Source organism: Leucopleurus acutus, assembly GCF_964270905.1.
Source record: "Leucopleurus acutus genome assembly, chromosome: 16".
Classification (NCBI taxonomy): Eukaryota; Metazoa; Chordata; class Mammalia; order Artiodactyla; family Delphinidae; genus Leucopleurus; species Leucopleurus acutus.
The window spans coordinates 6983549-6998029 of record NC_139158.1 but is presented as its reverse complement, the minus strand read 5'-3'; the positions used below and the strand labels follow the sequence as shown (position 1 = coordinate 6998029).

At 57.2% G+C, this 14481-nt stretch overlaps 1 protein-coding gene across 4 annotated transcripts; it reads left to right on the top strand.

Moving 5' to 3' along the window:
• The first annotated feature begins 489 nt into the window (after positions 1-489).
• On the top strand, positions 490-12749 carry TFR2 (transferrin receptor 2). Of its 4 annotated transcripts, none has more exons than XM_082857683.1 (18): positions 490-771; positions 1014-1266; positions 1367-1553; positions 4398-4538; positions 4619-4730; positions 4832-4954; positions 5347-5463; positions 5593-5732; positions 6096-6259; positions 6944-7063; positions 7704-7786; positions 7866-7929; positions 8018-8085; positions 8168-8244; positions 8339-8423; positions 8512-8739; positions 9092-9232; positions 12338-12749. In XM_082857683.1, the coding sequence occupies exons 1-18, from the start codon at positions 739-741 to the stop codon at positions 12617-12619; spliced, it is 2418 nt and encodes an 805-aa protein (XP_082713809.1). In that variant the 5' UTR covers positions 490-738; the 3' UTR covers positions 12620-12749. The 4 variants fall into 4 exon arrangements, with proteins under 4 accessions (XP_082713809.1, XP_082713808.1, XP_082713807.1 ...); XM_082857682.1 differs by having other exon boundaries at positions 975-1266; positions 6970-7053; XM_082857681.1 differs by having other exon boundaries at positions 975-1266.
• Positions 12750-14481: the final 1732 nt, after the last annotated feature.

The following is a 14481-nucleotide window of genomic DNA, read 5'->3' as shown; positions in this document are numbered from 1 at the left end:
CTGATGCCTGGTGGACCTTGACCCACAGATCCCTGACTCCAGGCAGGATCCCCATCCTGGAGCACTCACCGGCCCTGCCTGACCATGTGCTCCCACCCATGCACCTCCCTCCCCAGCAGCTAGCAGGAGCCTGGACCCCCCTTGCAGCCTGATTCCAACGGGACAGGCACCCACATGGCCAGGCCAAACCCCAGGTCACACCACTGTGGCCCCTTCAGCTAAGGATCCCACTGGGAGGGCAGCTAATGTGTTACAGGGCTTGGGTATTGGGGAGCCCGCAAGCCAGATGAGGAAGGGGCAGAGGTGTTCATGGTGGGGAGCTTAGGAAGGGGTCCCCGAGGACATTGGGAAGGGAGGAAGCAGGAGGGTGGAAGGGGCATCCATATCTCCGCCTTCCCCAGCCATCAGCCCTCCTCCCCCAGCCTTGACGGGAACTAGAGGCCAAAGTCTGCCCCAAGGCCAAAAAATTGATTGTTTTGCAAGAAGAGGGCAGGAGTGGGACTGCGGAGGGATTGGCAGGGGAGGGCACAGCCCCTCATCCTCTAGCCTGGGCTGGGGGCCGTGTCTGGAAGGCTGAACTGAAGCCCAGACTGTGCCCCCACCCTGGGACGGGGGAGACAGAGAAGGGCCTGGGCTCAGGCTGCCTGCCAGGGCTGATAAGGGGCCTCTTGAGGCTCCCACAAACGGTTTATCACTGGGGGTGGGGGACAGACTGCAGGGCTCAGGAGGGGCACGAGCATGGAGCGGCTTTGGGGTCTACTCCAGAGAGCGGTAAGATAGCGTGGGGCTGGGAGACCCTTAGGCCTTCTCTCCAGGTCCTCAGTCCCCTCCCAAACCCCAAGGCGGGCCCCTCCCCTTCCCTACCTCCTATTCTCCCCCCCAGCCTGCTTCTTGGGGCCCTCTCCCCTGCCTTGTGCCCATGGCACCCCGAAGTCACTGACCCCGTTATCGCCAGATTCCTCCCCATCCTCCAGGCCTCTTTCCCCGATTTCATGTCCACCACGCCCCTACAGCAAAGGTTGTCCCCAGGACCCTCTCAGACCATCTACAAGCGTGTGGAGGGCACCCAGCAGGGGCCCCTGGAGGAGGAAGAGGAAGACAGGGAGGAGGGGACCGAGCCACCGGCCCACTTCTTCCCCATGGAGCTGAGGGGCCCCGAGCCCCTGGGCTCTCGACCAGCTCGGCAAAACCCCAGACTCTGGGCAGCAGCAGGACGAAGAGCCACCCCCTACCTGGTCCTGACAGCCCTACTGATCTTCACTGGGGGTGAGAGTCATCCCCACCCCTGGTGGAGGGGCTGGGCTGGGGGAGATATCTGGGGTCCAGAGAGGGGCACAAGGAGACTCTCCATCTTGCCACCCACCAGCCTTCCTCCTGGGCTACGTGGTCTTCCGGGGGTCCTGCCAGGCATGTGGGGATGACGTGATGGTGGTCAGCGAGGACATGAACCATGAGCCGGGCCCGGACTCCCACCAGGGCACATTGTACTGGAGCGACCTCCAGGCCATGTTTCTGCGGCACCTGGGGGAGGGGCGTCTGGAAGATACCATCAGGTGAGGATCAGCCAGTCCCATTCCAGGCCCTCAAAAACCATCATCTGCTCAGACTCAGCCTCCCTTCCTCTTCACCCGGGACCCTGAGTCCTTCCACCTGCCGCCCTGGCCTCCCTGTTCAGTGGTCCTGGGAAGGATAGAAGGCGTTTGGAGCTGAGGGGAGGGAGGGCAGCAGATGACACATTTGGAAGCTGAGGGAGCTGCCTGAATGAGCACAGAGGGCTCCAGCATCCACATATGAAGTGGGACAGACCCAGAAAAGTCTTGAATGCCACGTTGAGGAGCTTGGATTTTGACCTGTGGCAGTGGGGAGCTCTGGGGGGCTCTGAGAAGGGGGGACTTAGGGAATCAGAAAAAGAAGCAAATGTATGTGTGGGCAAAGACCATCCCCCAATCTGTGGGGTCTGCCAGCCCAGCGTGAGCAGGCTAGCATTTCTTTTGTCCTGCTGAGGTCACCTTTTCCTACTGGGATGGAGCTGCTCGGGTAGGTCCAGAGAAGAGGTCAGGAATCATTTCTTCAGTGGGTTTTCCTGGGTTTCCTAAGTAGAAAATTATATAATCTATATTTAGTGAGAGACGCATAGTTTCTTTTCCAATGCATATATCTTTTATATCTTTTTCATTTATTATTGCATTGGAGAGGACATGAATTTAGGTAATGAGATAGTAAATATCCTTGCCTAGTTCCTAACTTTCATAGGAATGTTTTTCTAATACTTTGTCATTGTCGCTTTTTTTTTTTTTTTGGAACCCGGGCCCTTGGCAGTGACCGCCAGGGAATTCCCCCAGTTAGGTTTTTAAAAGCAAATTAAGGAAGTTTCCTTCTATTCCTAACTTACTGAGACTTTTTCTTTTTTTTTAATGATCAGGAAAGGAGGAACAAGAATCAATTTTTTTCAAATATTTTTCAAGAATGTATTGATATGATCACATGATTTTTCTTCTTTAAAGTTTATGTAGTCATTTGTATTAATAGATTTCCTTGTCTTCATGAGATCAACATAAACTTGATCGAAGTGTATTATTATTTGTTGATACACTGCTGGATCCATTTTGCTTGAATCTGTGACATCAACAACATGCATGTTTTTTTGTTTTGGTTTGGTTTTTAAATTAATTAATTTATTTTTGGCTGCATTGGGTCTTCATTGCTGCGCGTGGGCTTTCTCTAGTTGCAGAGAGCGGAGGCTACTCTTCGTTGTGGTGTGCGGGCTTCTCATTGCAGTGACTTCTCTTGTTGTGGAGCATGGGCTCTAGGCACATGGGCTTCAGTAGTTGTGGCGTGTGGGCTCAGTAGCTGTGGCACATGGGCTCAGTTGCTCTGCGGCATGTGGAATCCTCCTGGACCAGGGCTTGAACCCGTGTCCCCTGCATTGGCAGGTGGATTCCCAATCACCGCGCCACCAGGGAAGTCCCTACATGCATGGTGGTTTTTGTTGTTTCTTTTTCTGTTGAGCAACACTTAGTAGTCTGGGTACAGCCTGAGCAAGTAGATGGTTTGACAGATCTACGGGGGTGGGGGGTAGCACTGTGGATGCCATCAAAGGGCAGGGAGGCAAGACGGGAGCAGTGAGAGGGAGCAGGCAATGAGGTGATGTACTCTAGGTTGGTTGGGGAAGGAAGGGAAACCAGGGAGGAGCTGATAGACATGGAGAAATTGGACAGTGTGGAGTGCTCCATGGAGTTGCAGAACAGGTATAGTGAGCCTAAGGGAGTGAGTTCCAACCTGAAAAGCTCCAGTCAGGGAGTGAGATTCTGGAACTTTTAAGATTTATATGATAAACTGTGTCCTATTTATCTTGCAGTCTCCAGCACCTATCACCATGCCTAGCGCTTAGTAGGTGTTCAGTAAATTGGATCAGTATTCCAGAGATGGAGTTCTGAGGACAAGATCCAGGATGTGGCCAGGGAAGTGGCTGGCCAGATGCCAACGTCTTCACTGAAAGTGGCTAAGCGACCAATTGGCTAAAAGATAACAGCAGCGAGGAAGGACAGAGGGTGGGACTGCTGGCTGGCAGGGACTTTGACGGAAGAGAGTTTCATGGTCAGAAACGTGAACAGTGGAGCCAGAAGCACACCTCCTCTCTGGGCCTGGGTGGTATGAGAGCCTGAGCTGCTTTTTTCACATGTCCCGAAGGAGACCTGGCCTCCCAAGGGACAGCCAGGTTTCTGCCAAGGCAAAAGGTAGAAGGGGTATTCGGTGATGATGCTGAGAAGGGAAGTTTGTTTGCCATGGAAAGAGCACAGGTGGAGCTGGTTGAGAGAGAGGCCATGCAGGGGCCGTGCTGGCACAGGCAAGATGGAAGATCAGGGAGCGTTCCAGTGACAGCAGGCTGGCTAGTTAGGTGGTGACTATGGAAGGAGACAGGGTGAGGTCTCCAACCAGACAAGTGACCCCAGATTCCACTGGCAACCTTGGTGTAAGGTGTCTCCATTAGGCCCAGCTGGAGGACGAGAGAGATGCAGGGCCCCTCACCTCTGCCCAGATAGCCCTTTGGAAGAAGTGTTTTCATGCCTGGGGCAAAGCACAGGCTAGTTTGTGTATGTGTGGAAGGGACAGTAGGTAGACTGGTGAGTTTGGCCTGACCTGTGAAGAACCTAAGGGGTGGTGGACGGGACCCCTGGCTATCAGAAGCTGAGGTTTAAGCAGAAGGAGGCCCTGGAGACCTTCCAGCGCAACCCTGGTAGTGATGGCAGGAGAGCCTTAAGAGCCCCTCACTGCCCGGGGCTGGGGCCACCCCACACCTCTGGCAACCTTCCCCCGCTCCCGCCCTCTCCTCCAGGTCCCCAGAAGTCCCTGCCCCTCTCTCCTCCCGCGCCCCAATCCCCCCTCTCCCTGCGCAGGCAAACCAGCCTTCGGGAAAGGGTAGCCGGCTCGGCCGGGATGGCAGCCCTGGTTCAGGACCTCCGCGCGGTGCTCTTGAGCCAGAAGCTGGACCACGTATGGATGGACACGCACTACGTGGGGCTGCAATTCCCGGACCCGTGAGTGCATGGGGTGGGGTTGGGGGGCGAGGAGGGGTGGGCGGCCTGTGGGTGGGTCGCTCACCACCCCCGCTCCTCAGGGCTCACCCCAACGCCCTGCACTGGGTGGATGCCGCCGGGAAGCATGGGGAGCAGCTGCCACTGGAGGACCCGGACGTTTACTGCCCCTACAGCGCCACGGGCAACGCCACGGTGAGCGCCTCCTGCCCGGTCCCCAGGATGGGGCAGCGTGCACTTTCCCTGGCGGTGGAGCAGGGTCGCGCCTCACTGCCCTCCCCATCCTCTCTCCCCAGGGAGAGCTGGTGTACGCCCACTACGGGCGGCCGGAGGACCTGCAGGACCTGCGGGCCCGGGGCGTGGAGCCGAAGGGGCGTCTCCTGCTGGTGCGCTTGGGGGTGATCAACTTTGCCCAGAAGGTGAGGGTCCCTGGATGCGGGTTGGGGCGGAGCGGGGAGGGTGCCGGCTGGGAAGTCCGGGGATCGGATGGCGGCAAATAGGAAGCGTCTAGGAGGCGGTCACAGAGAGAAAAGGAAGAACCAAATGGGTCGTAAGAAACCGTTGGCAGGGAACAAAATCAGGAGGTTGGGGTGGGGAACAGAAACAGGAGGGGATGTGGGGGACAGTGAGGTCTGGGGGCTGCCGAGGCACTGCGGGAGGGCAGGAGGCGAGGGCCAGGGGGTGCCCACAGCCTCTCTGTGGATCCTCAGCTGATCAGAGGCCGTGCCATTCCACTTTCGCTTGCTCCTTCAGCCTTTATAAATCCGTTCTCTCTGGGAGAAGGGGTCCTTTAGCCACCTTCCTTCCCCAGGTGGCCAGTGCGCAGGACTTTGGGGCCCAAGGAGTGCTCATATACCCGGACCCGGCAGACTTCTCCCAGGGCCCACACAAGCTTAGCCTGTCCAGCCACCGGGCTGTGTATGGACATGTGAGTCTCGGGGAGCCAGTAGTGCCTTCCTGTGGTCCCAGGGCTGCACAGCCTGCCTAGGATGAGGCTGGCGCCCTATTGTGGGGAGCCCGGCTCACAGTTTTAGTGTGGGCAACCCTCTCCCCACAGGTGCACCTGGGAACGGGAGATCCCTACACACCTGGCTTCCCTTCCTTCAATCAAACCCAGTTCCCTCCGGTCCAGTCCTCGGGCCTCCCCAGCATCCCAGCCCAGCCCATCAGCGCGGACACTGCCTCCCTCCTACTGAGGTGGGGGCCATGTGGGGACCAGGAGGGGAGGAGGCAGGGAGAGGTAGGCTGCAGCTAGCCCGTAAGGTGCCTTTGGGTGAACCAGAACAAGGTGGCTCTTCTGGGTGGGCACGGCCTCTTGCCATTTGGTGAGTGGAGCTCCAGCTGGATATCACACCCACCTCTGCTGGGCACTCTTGAGCAGGACACAACCTGCACAACTGTCCAAGGCAGCCCTGGCTGCACTGGCCCCTCAGGCAGAGTACAGATGCAGAGAGCTGGAGCCAGAGGGTGAGGGAGAGAAAGAGTGAAGTGGGGGCTTTGGGCTCTTCTATAGCCTGGGACTCTCCCACTTCTAACCCTTTCTGCTCTACCCCTCCCCAGGAAGCTTGAAGGCCCTGTGGCCCCCCAGGAATGGCAGGGGCACCTCCCAGTCTCCCCTTATCGCCTGGGCCCTGGGCCAGGCCTGCACCTGGGGGTCAACAACCACAGGGCCTCCACCCCCATCAGCAACATCTTTGGCTGCATCGAGGGCCGCTCAGAGCCAGGTGTGCTTGCTTATCCAGCATCACCCACACCCTGCAGCAGGGGAGCTGGGGTTAGCAGGGAGGGAGGCTGGCAAGTTGGGGATGGGCTGGAACTGAGGGGGGTGGCAGTGAGGAGACCTCACGGTTGAAGCTGTCCCGAGACAGATGGGCAGTTCTGCACAGTAGTGAGTTCCCTAGCACGGGAGGTGAGCAAGCGTAAGTTGGGTGATGTTAGCATGAAAGGGAGGCCAGACTAGATAGATGAGCCTTTCAAGCATAACTTGTTGTGGATAACAGTGGGGAATCAAATTGGGTTCTTGAGCCAAAGAGTGTGGTACCTAGAAGCACTGAAGGAAGAGGCACAGGGAGGCCTGTGATGAGGCTCAGATGAGGATGCTGGTGGTGGGAGTGTGAGTGGGAAGGGTTAGAGAGAGATTTTAAACCTGTCAGGACTTTGTGAACAGAGGGGCACCCCGATCAGGCAGGTAATGGAGCCCAGAATGACCCCAGGCAATGTGATGAAGGAGCAGCCCACCCAGGAAGGGCCAAGGGGAGGAGAGGAACTCTCTTTAGGGGCAGCAGGGATTGCAGGGCTGGGGCTGCAGAGATGTGAGGGTCCTGCAGAAATGGACCCTCCCAGGGTCAAGGGAGAAGCCTCTGGGTTCTGCCCATGTAAGAGGTGGGCCCCAACATCCCCTCCCCCAGATCACTATGTTGTCATTGGGGCCCAGAGGGATGCATGGGGCCCAGGAGCAGCCAGGTCCGCCGTGGGGACCGCCATACTGCTGGAGCTGGTGCGGACCTTTTCCTCCATGGTGAGCAATGGTAAGGTCAGGGTCTGGGCCTGGGCCGGGCAGCTGGGGCTGTGGTCTGAGCTAGGACAGGGCAGAGAGGCAGTTACAAGCACAGGCTGGAGGGTGGCCACTGAGACCTGGGCTCCAAACCTGGCTCCTCCGTGTCCTGGCTGTGTGGCCCTGGGCAAGTCACTTCACCTCCATTTCCTTTTTTTTTTTTTTTTTTTGCGGTACGCGGGCCTCTCACTGTTGTGGCCTCTCCCGTTGCGGAGCACAGGCTCCGGACGCGCAGGCTCAGCGGCCATGGCTCACGGGCCCAGCCGCTCCGCGGCATGTGGGATCTTCCCGGACCGGGGCACGAACCCGTGTCCCCTGCATCGGCAGGTGGACTCTCAACCACTGCGCCACCAGGGAAGCCCCATTTCCTCATTTAAACATGAAAGTACTAATAGTCCATGTCTGAGTGAAGATTAAGCAGGAGATTCCCTATGTAAGCAATCCCCGTCACTGACACAGCTGAGTCAGGGCAGACCCGGCTGAGATGGGCTGGGATGGTGGCTTGATGGGAGGGAAGGAGAGATCCCAAGGGACCAGGACAGAGGAAGACAAAGAGGTGGGTCTTTGCCTGGCCCCCAGCCAAGCCCATCCTCCCTCCTTCCCCCCCCACCCAGGCTTCCGGCCCCGCAGAAGTCTTCTCTTCATCAGCTGGGATGGTGGTGACTTTGGGAGTGTGGGCTCCATGGAGTGGCTGGAGGTAACCTGGGGTCCTGGGCAGGTAGTCAGGCAGTGGGGAGAGGCAGGGGGATTTCATACTCCACACCCCTCACCCACAGGGCTACCTCAGCGTGCTGCACCTCAAAGCCGTAGTCTATGTGAGCCTGGACAACGCAGTGCTGGGTGAGCAGGGGCAGTGCCACCACCTGGGCCCCCTCTGGTGCACCCTGCCCTCCGGGCCAAGCCTTGAGCCCGGCATCCCTCTCCGCAGGGGATGACAAGTTCTACGCCAAGACCAGCCCCCTTCTGATCAGCCTCATCGAGAACATCCTAAAGCAGGTAAGAGCCTGGCCAGGAGCGGGGGATGAAGGGAAGCTGGTGGCCGCCAGAGCCTGACTGGTGCCCCCCACCCTGCCCCCAGGTGGACTCTCCTAACCGCAGTGGGCAGACCCTCTTCGAGCAGGTGGTGTTCAACAATCACAGCTGGGAAGCTGAGGTGTAAGTTGGGCAGGGAAGGAAGGGAAGAGAGCTGGGGGGGGGATATGTGGGGGGACCCTGAACCCACACAGCGCTCCAACCTGCCCATCCCCAGGATCCGGCCGCTGCCCATGGACAGCAGTGCCTATTCCTTCACGGCCTTTGCGGGAGTCCCTGCCGTTGAGTTCTCCTTCATGGAGGTGAGACTTCCGGGCCCTGCCCCAGAACAGCAGCCCCTGGGCCTGTTCGCACTGTGCCCGCGCGCCAGCCTCCGCCCTGTCCCGGCAGGATGGCCCGATGTACCCGTTCCTGCACACGAAGGACGACACCTATGAGAACCTGCACAGGGTACTGCGGGGCCGCCTGCCTGCCGTGGCCCAGGCTGTGGCCCAGCTCGCCGGGCAGCTCCTCATCCGGCTCAGCCACGATCACCTCCTACCCCTCGACTTCGGCCGCTATGGGGATGTGGTCCTCAGGCACATCGGCAGCCTCAATGAGTTCTCTGGGGACCTCAAGGTCCAAGACGCCAACCCTGCTCCCGGCTTCTGGCGGTGGGGGGTGCTCTATCCCATTAAAGTGCTGCCCGGGCCAGGGGATCTGGCCCCTCTTCCCTTGGTCTAGGGCCCCTCTGGCAACCTGGCCCCTTTACTCCTGCCCCAGTCACTAAGCCCCTAGGACCCAGCTAGCACCCGCCCAACAGCACAGGTCTTCTCTCTCCCTTCATTCTGCCCCCAGCATTCTGTCCCCCTATACCTCCCCACTCCTGCCAGGCCCGGGGTCCCAGCTCCGTCCCCCAGCACCTGGACCTCCACCCTAGGCCAGGGTCATGGCCCCTGCCGCTGGCTCCAGCCCGCGCCTTCGCCCTCAGGCCCGCGGGCTGACCCTCCAGTGGGTGTACTCGGCGCGGGGGGACTACATCCGGGCGGCCGAGAAGCTGCGGAAGGAGATCTACAGCTCGGAGGAGAGCGACGAGAGACTGACGCGCATGTACAACGTGCGCATTATGCGGGTGAGGCCCAGCCCGGCCGCGGCCGGCAGCGCCGCCCCGCCCTCTTCCGGCGGTGTGGGGCCCCTCCTTTCGGCCCTGCGCCAGTGCGCTGTCCTACCCTCGTTCCGCTTTCGTTTGTACCTGTCCTCGGGGCGTTCCCAGTCCTGGACTCACAGTGCTTTGCTCACAGACCCGCCAAGCTGGAGAGAGGCGGGCCCGCAAAGTGATGAGACAGGGAGGGTCAGCCCCTTAGCCACAGTCGCCCGGCCACCGAATGGCAGAACTGGGACAACCGCGCCCCCTCCGGTTCCCCACCGCCTCCTCTCCCTTCTGGAGAGAAGAAGCATGTCCACGGTGGTCCATGGTCTAAGAGGCACAGGATTATGGCTTGGGAGATGCAAATGGTGTAAACAATTCAAAGCGTAGAGAGCTCTCTTACTTCTGGTGAGATGGATGGAACCCAGAAAGGCTGCCTGGAGGAAGTGTCATGTGAAAGTTATACAAGATTATTATTCCCTCCTGCAGCCTGCACCCCAGCTCCAGTTCCAACCCATCCTCTTCCTTCCATTTCCTTACCCCAAGAACTCAACCCTGCGGCCCTTTGATGTCTGGAAATGGGTGGGTAGGGACTGTAGGCGAGGGGAAAAGTCTATAGGGCAAAATGATAAGCAGGGTCATCCTCAGTGAGTGTGGGGTGAACCGGGGCCCCGCAGTGTACACATGCGCGGTTTGGGAAGGTCTTGTTCTTTCTCCCCCCTCCTTTTTCCTGTTGTGTCCCTGCCTGCTTCCCTTGGCATCACTCATACCGTCTTTCTGTTCGCAAGCCCACCCATCTTGCTCTTTGGTCCTGGCTCCTTTCTCCTGGAATGGGCGATTCATGCTCATTCACAGATCTTGCTTTAACCCCTGCTGTGCCAGACTCTAGAGACAAAAAAAGACACCCCCTCACCCTATCCCTCAAGTTGCAATGTGCCCACCAAGGGATAAAGGGCCTCTGTGTGTAAGGGACACGATTCAGACTCAGGGCTGGAGAGTAAAAGATGCAGGGCTTCAGAACCTCAAACAGGGCTGGGCCAGACCCAGGGAACTTTGTGGTTCTAACCCAGGGGTTGGTAAACTAGCCAGCAGGCCAAATTTGGCTTGCCACCTGTTTTTGTAAATGAAGTTTTATTTGAACACAGCCATGCTCGTTGATTTTTCTATTGTGTGTGGCTGCCTGTGTGCTACAGCAGCAAAGTTGAGTAGCTGCAACAGAAACAGTGTGGCCTGCAAAGCCTAAAATAGTTACGATCTGGCTTTTTCCAGAAAATGTTTGCTGACCCCTGCTTTAGACTATAATGTGTGTCTTGAGGAACAGACAGAACTTGGGTTGGTGCAAAAAGAGCATGTTTCAGGATGGAGACACCAAGAATAAGGGCATGGCAGTGCACTAGGCCTGGCTTTCCTTGGGAGTAGTGTGTAGACCAGCAGAGCCAGAACAGAAGCCCTGTGGAGGAGCGGAGGGGAGTGGGTTAGGGATCAACTATGGGGAGACTTGAATGCCAGTATAAGAAGTTTGGGTTCTGGGACTTCCCTGGTGGTCCAGTGGTTAAGACTCCTCGCTTCCACTGCAGGGGGTACGGGTTCGATCCCTGGTCAGGGAACTAAGATCCCCGCATGCCACATGGCAAGGCAAAAAAAAAAAAAGGATGTCTGGCTGGGTTTTGAGGGTCTGGGCATCAAGGAAAGTTGGAAGGTTTTCGAGCAGGCCAGTGATGTGGGCAAAGTGGAATTTTAGGAAATACTTGGCCAGAGTGTAAATGGCTTGAAAAGGGAACGAAGTTAGTGATAGCTGAGCTCTGGGTGGGTGAGGGGATTGAACTGGTGTGCGACATTTGGAAGGAAAAATGGACGGACTGGGTGTTGAGGGAAGAGGAGGAGAATAATAATAGCAGCTACCATTTATGGAGGGCTATCGCGTGCTAAGGCTTTACTTCACTTTCTCCCGTAGGACTCCTCCAAATCCTGTGAGTTTGCTATTATTGTACACAGTAACTGAGGCTCAGAGAGGCTAAGTGACTTATTCAAAATCACACAGTAAGTGGTGAAGCTGAAATTAAGGACCAGGCAGTCTGATCCCAAAGAGAAACTGGAAACCAAAGTCTGACCCTGTGTCCACCCAACTCTTATTCACCTTTGAGGTTGAGAGCCTGGCACCTGGGGTACGCCATGGTGCTCATGAGGGAAGGTGGGTGCGAAGGTCAGGTTTTGGAAGAAATTGGTGTCTACATGTGTGTGAGGCTGTGGCTGGGTACCCCCTACCCCCGTGGGGAGGTCCAGCAGACTGGGGGATAGGATTCCAGGCGATGATTTGTGGAGTAGACTTGGCAGTTGTCCCCATGAGGTCCCAGTTGAAGCCAGGGGCGTGGATGAGCTCTCTGAGTGAAAGGTGGAGGACTTAAGAAGACATGAGTGTGTGAGACCACCCCTAGAGATTCTGATTCTGCTGGGGTAGCACCCACGCAATGGTAATTGTAAAATCTTCCTCAAGTGATTCTAATGTGCAGCCAGGGTTGAAAACCATTGGATTGTAGGTAATGAGAAGAGGAGAAAGTAGAGGTCGAACCCTGGGCCTGCCCACAGGTGGGAGCAGAAGGAACCGGAGAGGCTGGCAGAGAGGTGGGAGAACTGGGCTGGGAGCGCGGCCATCTCAGGAAAAACCAACAGCATCTGAGGGTGAGGACCCAGAGTCAGGCACTTCATCAGGGCTGGCCTGTCCCCTTGTCGTTTGGGTCGTGGGCATTCACGCAGGTGGGCAGGAATGACTGGGGTATGGGGAGGTGAGGAACAGCAGGACGATAGACGGTTCTTTGAGGCTTTGGGCAGGGAAGTGAATGGGTGAGGAAGAAAGATGCAGGCTTGGAAGCTCAAGGGGTAGAAAGAAAGGGATCCAACCCAAAACACAGTGGGAGGACGCATCCTACCTGACTACTGATGACGTTACAGAACGACCATTCCTGATTGGGTGGCCGAAGGGAGGTGGGACTTAAAGAGGCTGCTCAACAATATTTATTAAGCGCGCATGAGGTCCCAAGGTTGGTCTGGAACTGGTGTTCGGGCTCCAACCACATCCCCTTCTCGGCGCAGGTGGAGTTCTACTTCCTGTCCCAGTACGTGTCGGCGGCCGACTCACCGTTCCGCCACATCTTCCTGGGTCGCGGAGACCACACGCTGGGTGCCCTAGTGGACCACGTGCGGCTGCTGCGCTCGAGTGGCCCTGAGGCCCTTGGGGAGGAGGCCCAGGTGGCGCGGGGCCTGGGCTTCCAGGAGAGCCGCTTCCGGCGCCAGCTGGCCCTGCTCACCTGGACGCTGCAGGGGGCAGCCAACGCGCTGAGCGGCGACGTCTGGAACATCGATAACAACTTCTGAGGCCCGTGGGCTGGTGGGGTCGGGGCGCATGCCCCTGACCCCTGCCGAGAGCGCCTGCTCTCCCGTCGAGTGATTTCTGGGTGACCGAGATGCCTGTGCACCACCTCCCATTGCTGACTCATTTTTAGCCCTTACCAGCAATGACGCCAGCGCAGACCCCCACGCACCCCAGGCCCTGCAACGTAGGAGTAGGTGAGCAGTGCCTTCCATAATGGGATGGTCATACTGTCAGCTAATCAGGGAGCAGCATCTGCTCTCTCAATCACAGCCCCTTCCTCTTCAGGAGCAGGGTCCCCCCTCTACAGCTAGAGACCACTCTGGAAGGTTTCCTAGGCCCTGGGACCTGGCCAGCCTTCTTGGTGGGAAAGATCCGCTGCAACCATAACTTTATGGCCAACCCATGTCGTGCAGTGGGAGGGGCTGGGGTTTGAACCTCAATAAACCACCTGTGGCATCTGTTGTTTACAGGCACTTTTATGCGTCTTCCTCACCCTCACCTCACCCAATCATCCCTCCCTTGAGAGCTAGGGAAGAGTTGGGCAGAAGGGGCCAGAGAGGATGCAAGTGGGAATGCTGTCTCCATGGGTTAAAGAGCTGTTCCCGTTACCTAAGGAACTAAGGAAACTGCCTGAGGAAATAAGGAGGGCCCTTCTCCAAAGACCACCATGGGTGGGGGTCTGGCTCTGTACCTTCTCCTGGGACCAGGGACGGCTACATAATTTGCAAGGCCTGGTACAAATTGAAAATGTGGGGCCTTTTGTTCAAAAAGCAAGATTTCCCTGGTGGTCCAGTGCGTAAGACTTCACACTCCCAGTGCAGGGGGTGTGGGTTCAATCCCTGGTCATGGAACTAAGATCCCGCATGTTATAAGGCACAGCCAAAAAAAAAAAATTTTGTTTTTAAAAAGCAAGAACAAAGCTTTTTTCTTTCTTCCACAGTCTCTCAACCTGTCGTGGTGGTTTTTAAGTTGTTATTTAATGTCCAGATCCCTGAGACAAGGAAATACTCTGGGGCAGATCCCCATAGGCACGCAGGGTTCTGCCCCATGACTTGCTACAGATAGCACATGTGCCCAACCCTGACCCAGACCCAGACCTGGACCCTCTGTGTGCCTGCGCCCAGGTCCCTACTGGGGAAGGAAGGTGGCAGCTGTGGTTGGGTGGGGGCAGGAAGCCAACAGGTGAGAACCCATCCAGGGGAGGCAGGACCCCCAGCACATGCTCCACTGTCTCATCAGGCTGCACTTCCAAAACACAAATTCAGAGGTGAAATCATTAAGAATTTCAAGATAGAGACCGCAGGGCACTAACCCCTAAGCACAGGGCCCCATTTGGAGCACAGAGCCCTGTGAGACTGCACTGATTACACAGCCATTATATTAGCCCAGCCTGGGACCTCTCTCCCCTCTTGGGTCCCCTTTGGCCAATTGTTGTCCACTGAGGTGGAAGCTGCAGGAGAGCAGGGAATTACAGGTGCTGCTGCCATCACCTTACCTTTAATCATGGTCTCAGGAGGCTATGGCCCTCGTTCTTCCCGGCAGCTGCGTAAATCCTAGGGTCCGCCTCTCAGGCTCCTGGTCCTCTCTTGCTCCCAGTATGGCGTGAGAGGTCCTAGCCTGCTCCTCAGATGCTGGGACGTGAAGGCTTCTTAGTTTACGGCTTGGGATGCTCCTGGGTTCCAAGATGAAACTGCCTCCCCCTTACCTCCCTGAGTCGGACTTGGTGGGTTCTCAGGAGCCTGGACTAGGGGTCAGAAGCCTCCTCGACACCTTACTTCCCTGACATACTGTCCAGAACAAATTTCCCAAAGTTGTTTCTCAGCCCTTCTCCACCTTGTCCATTTGTTCCCTGTAGTAGACAGAA

What these genes read in the sequence shown, in the direction of transcription:
- TFR2 (XM_082857681.1), top strand. Translation starts at nt 739, where the DNA reads ATGGAGCGGCTTTGGGGTCTACTCCAGAGAGCG. An exon ending in CGAGGGCCGCTCAGAGCCAG is followed by an intron (nt 6,260 to 6,943) that starts GTGTGCTTGCTT and finishes CCCCTCCCCCAG; the next exon opens with ATCACTATGTTGTCATTGGG. An exon ending in TCGAGAACATCCTAAAGCAG is followed by an intron (nt 8,086 to 8,167) that starts GTAAGAGCCTGG and finishes CCCTGCCCCCAG; the next exon opens with GTGGACTCTCCTAACCGCAG.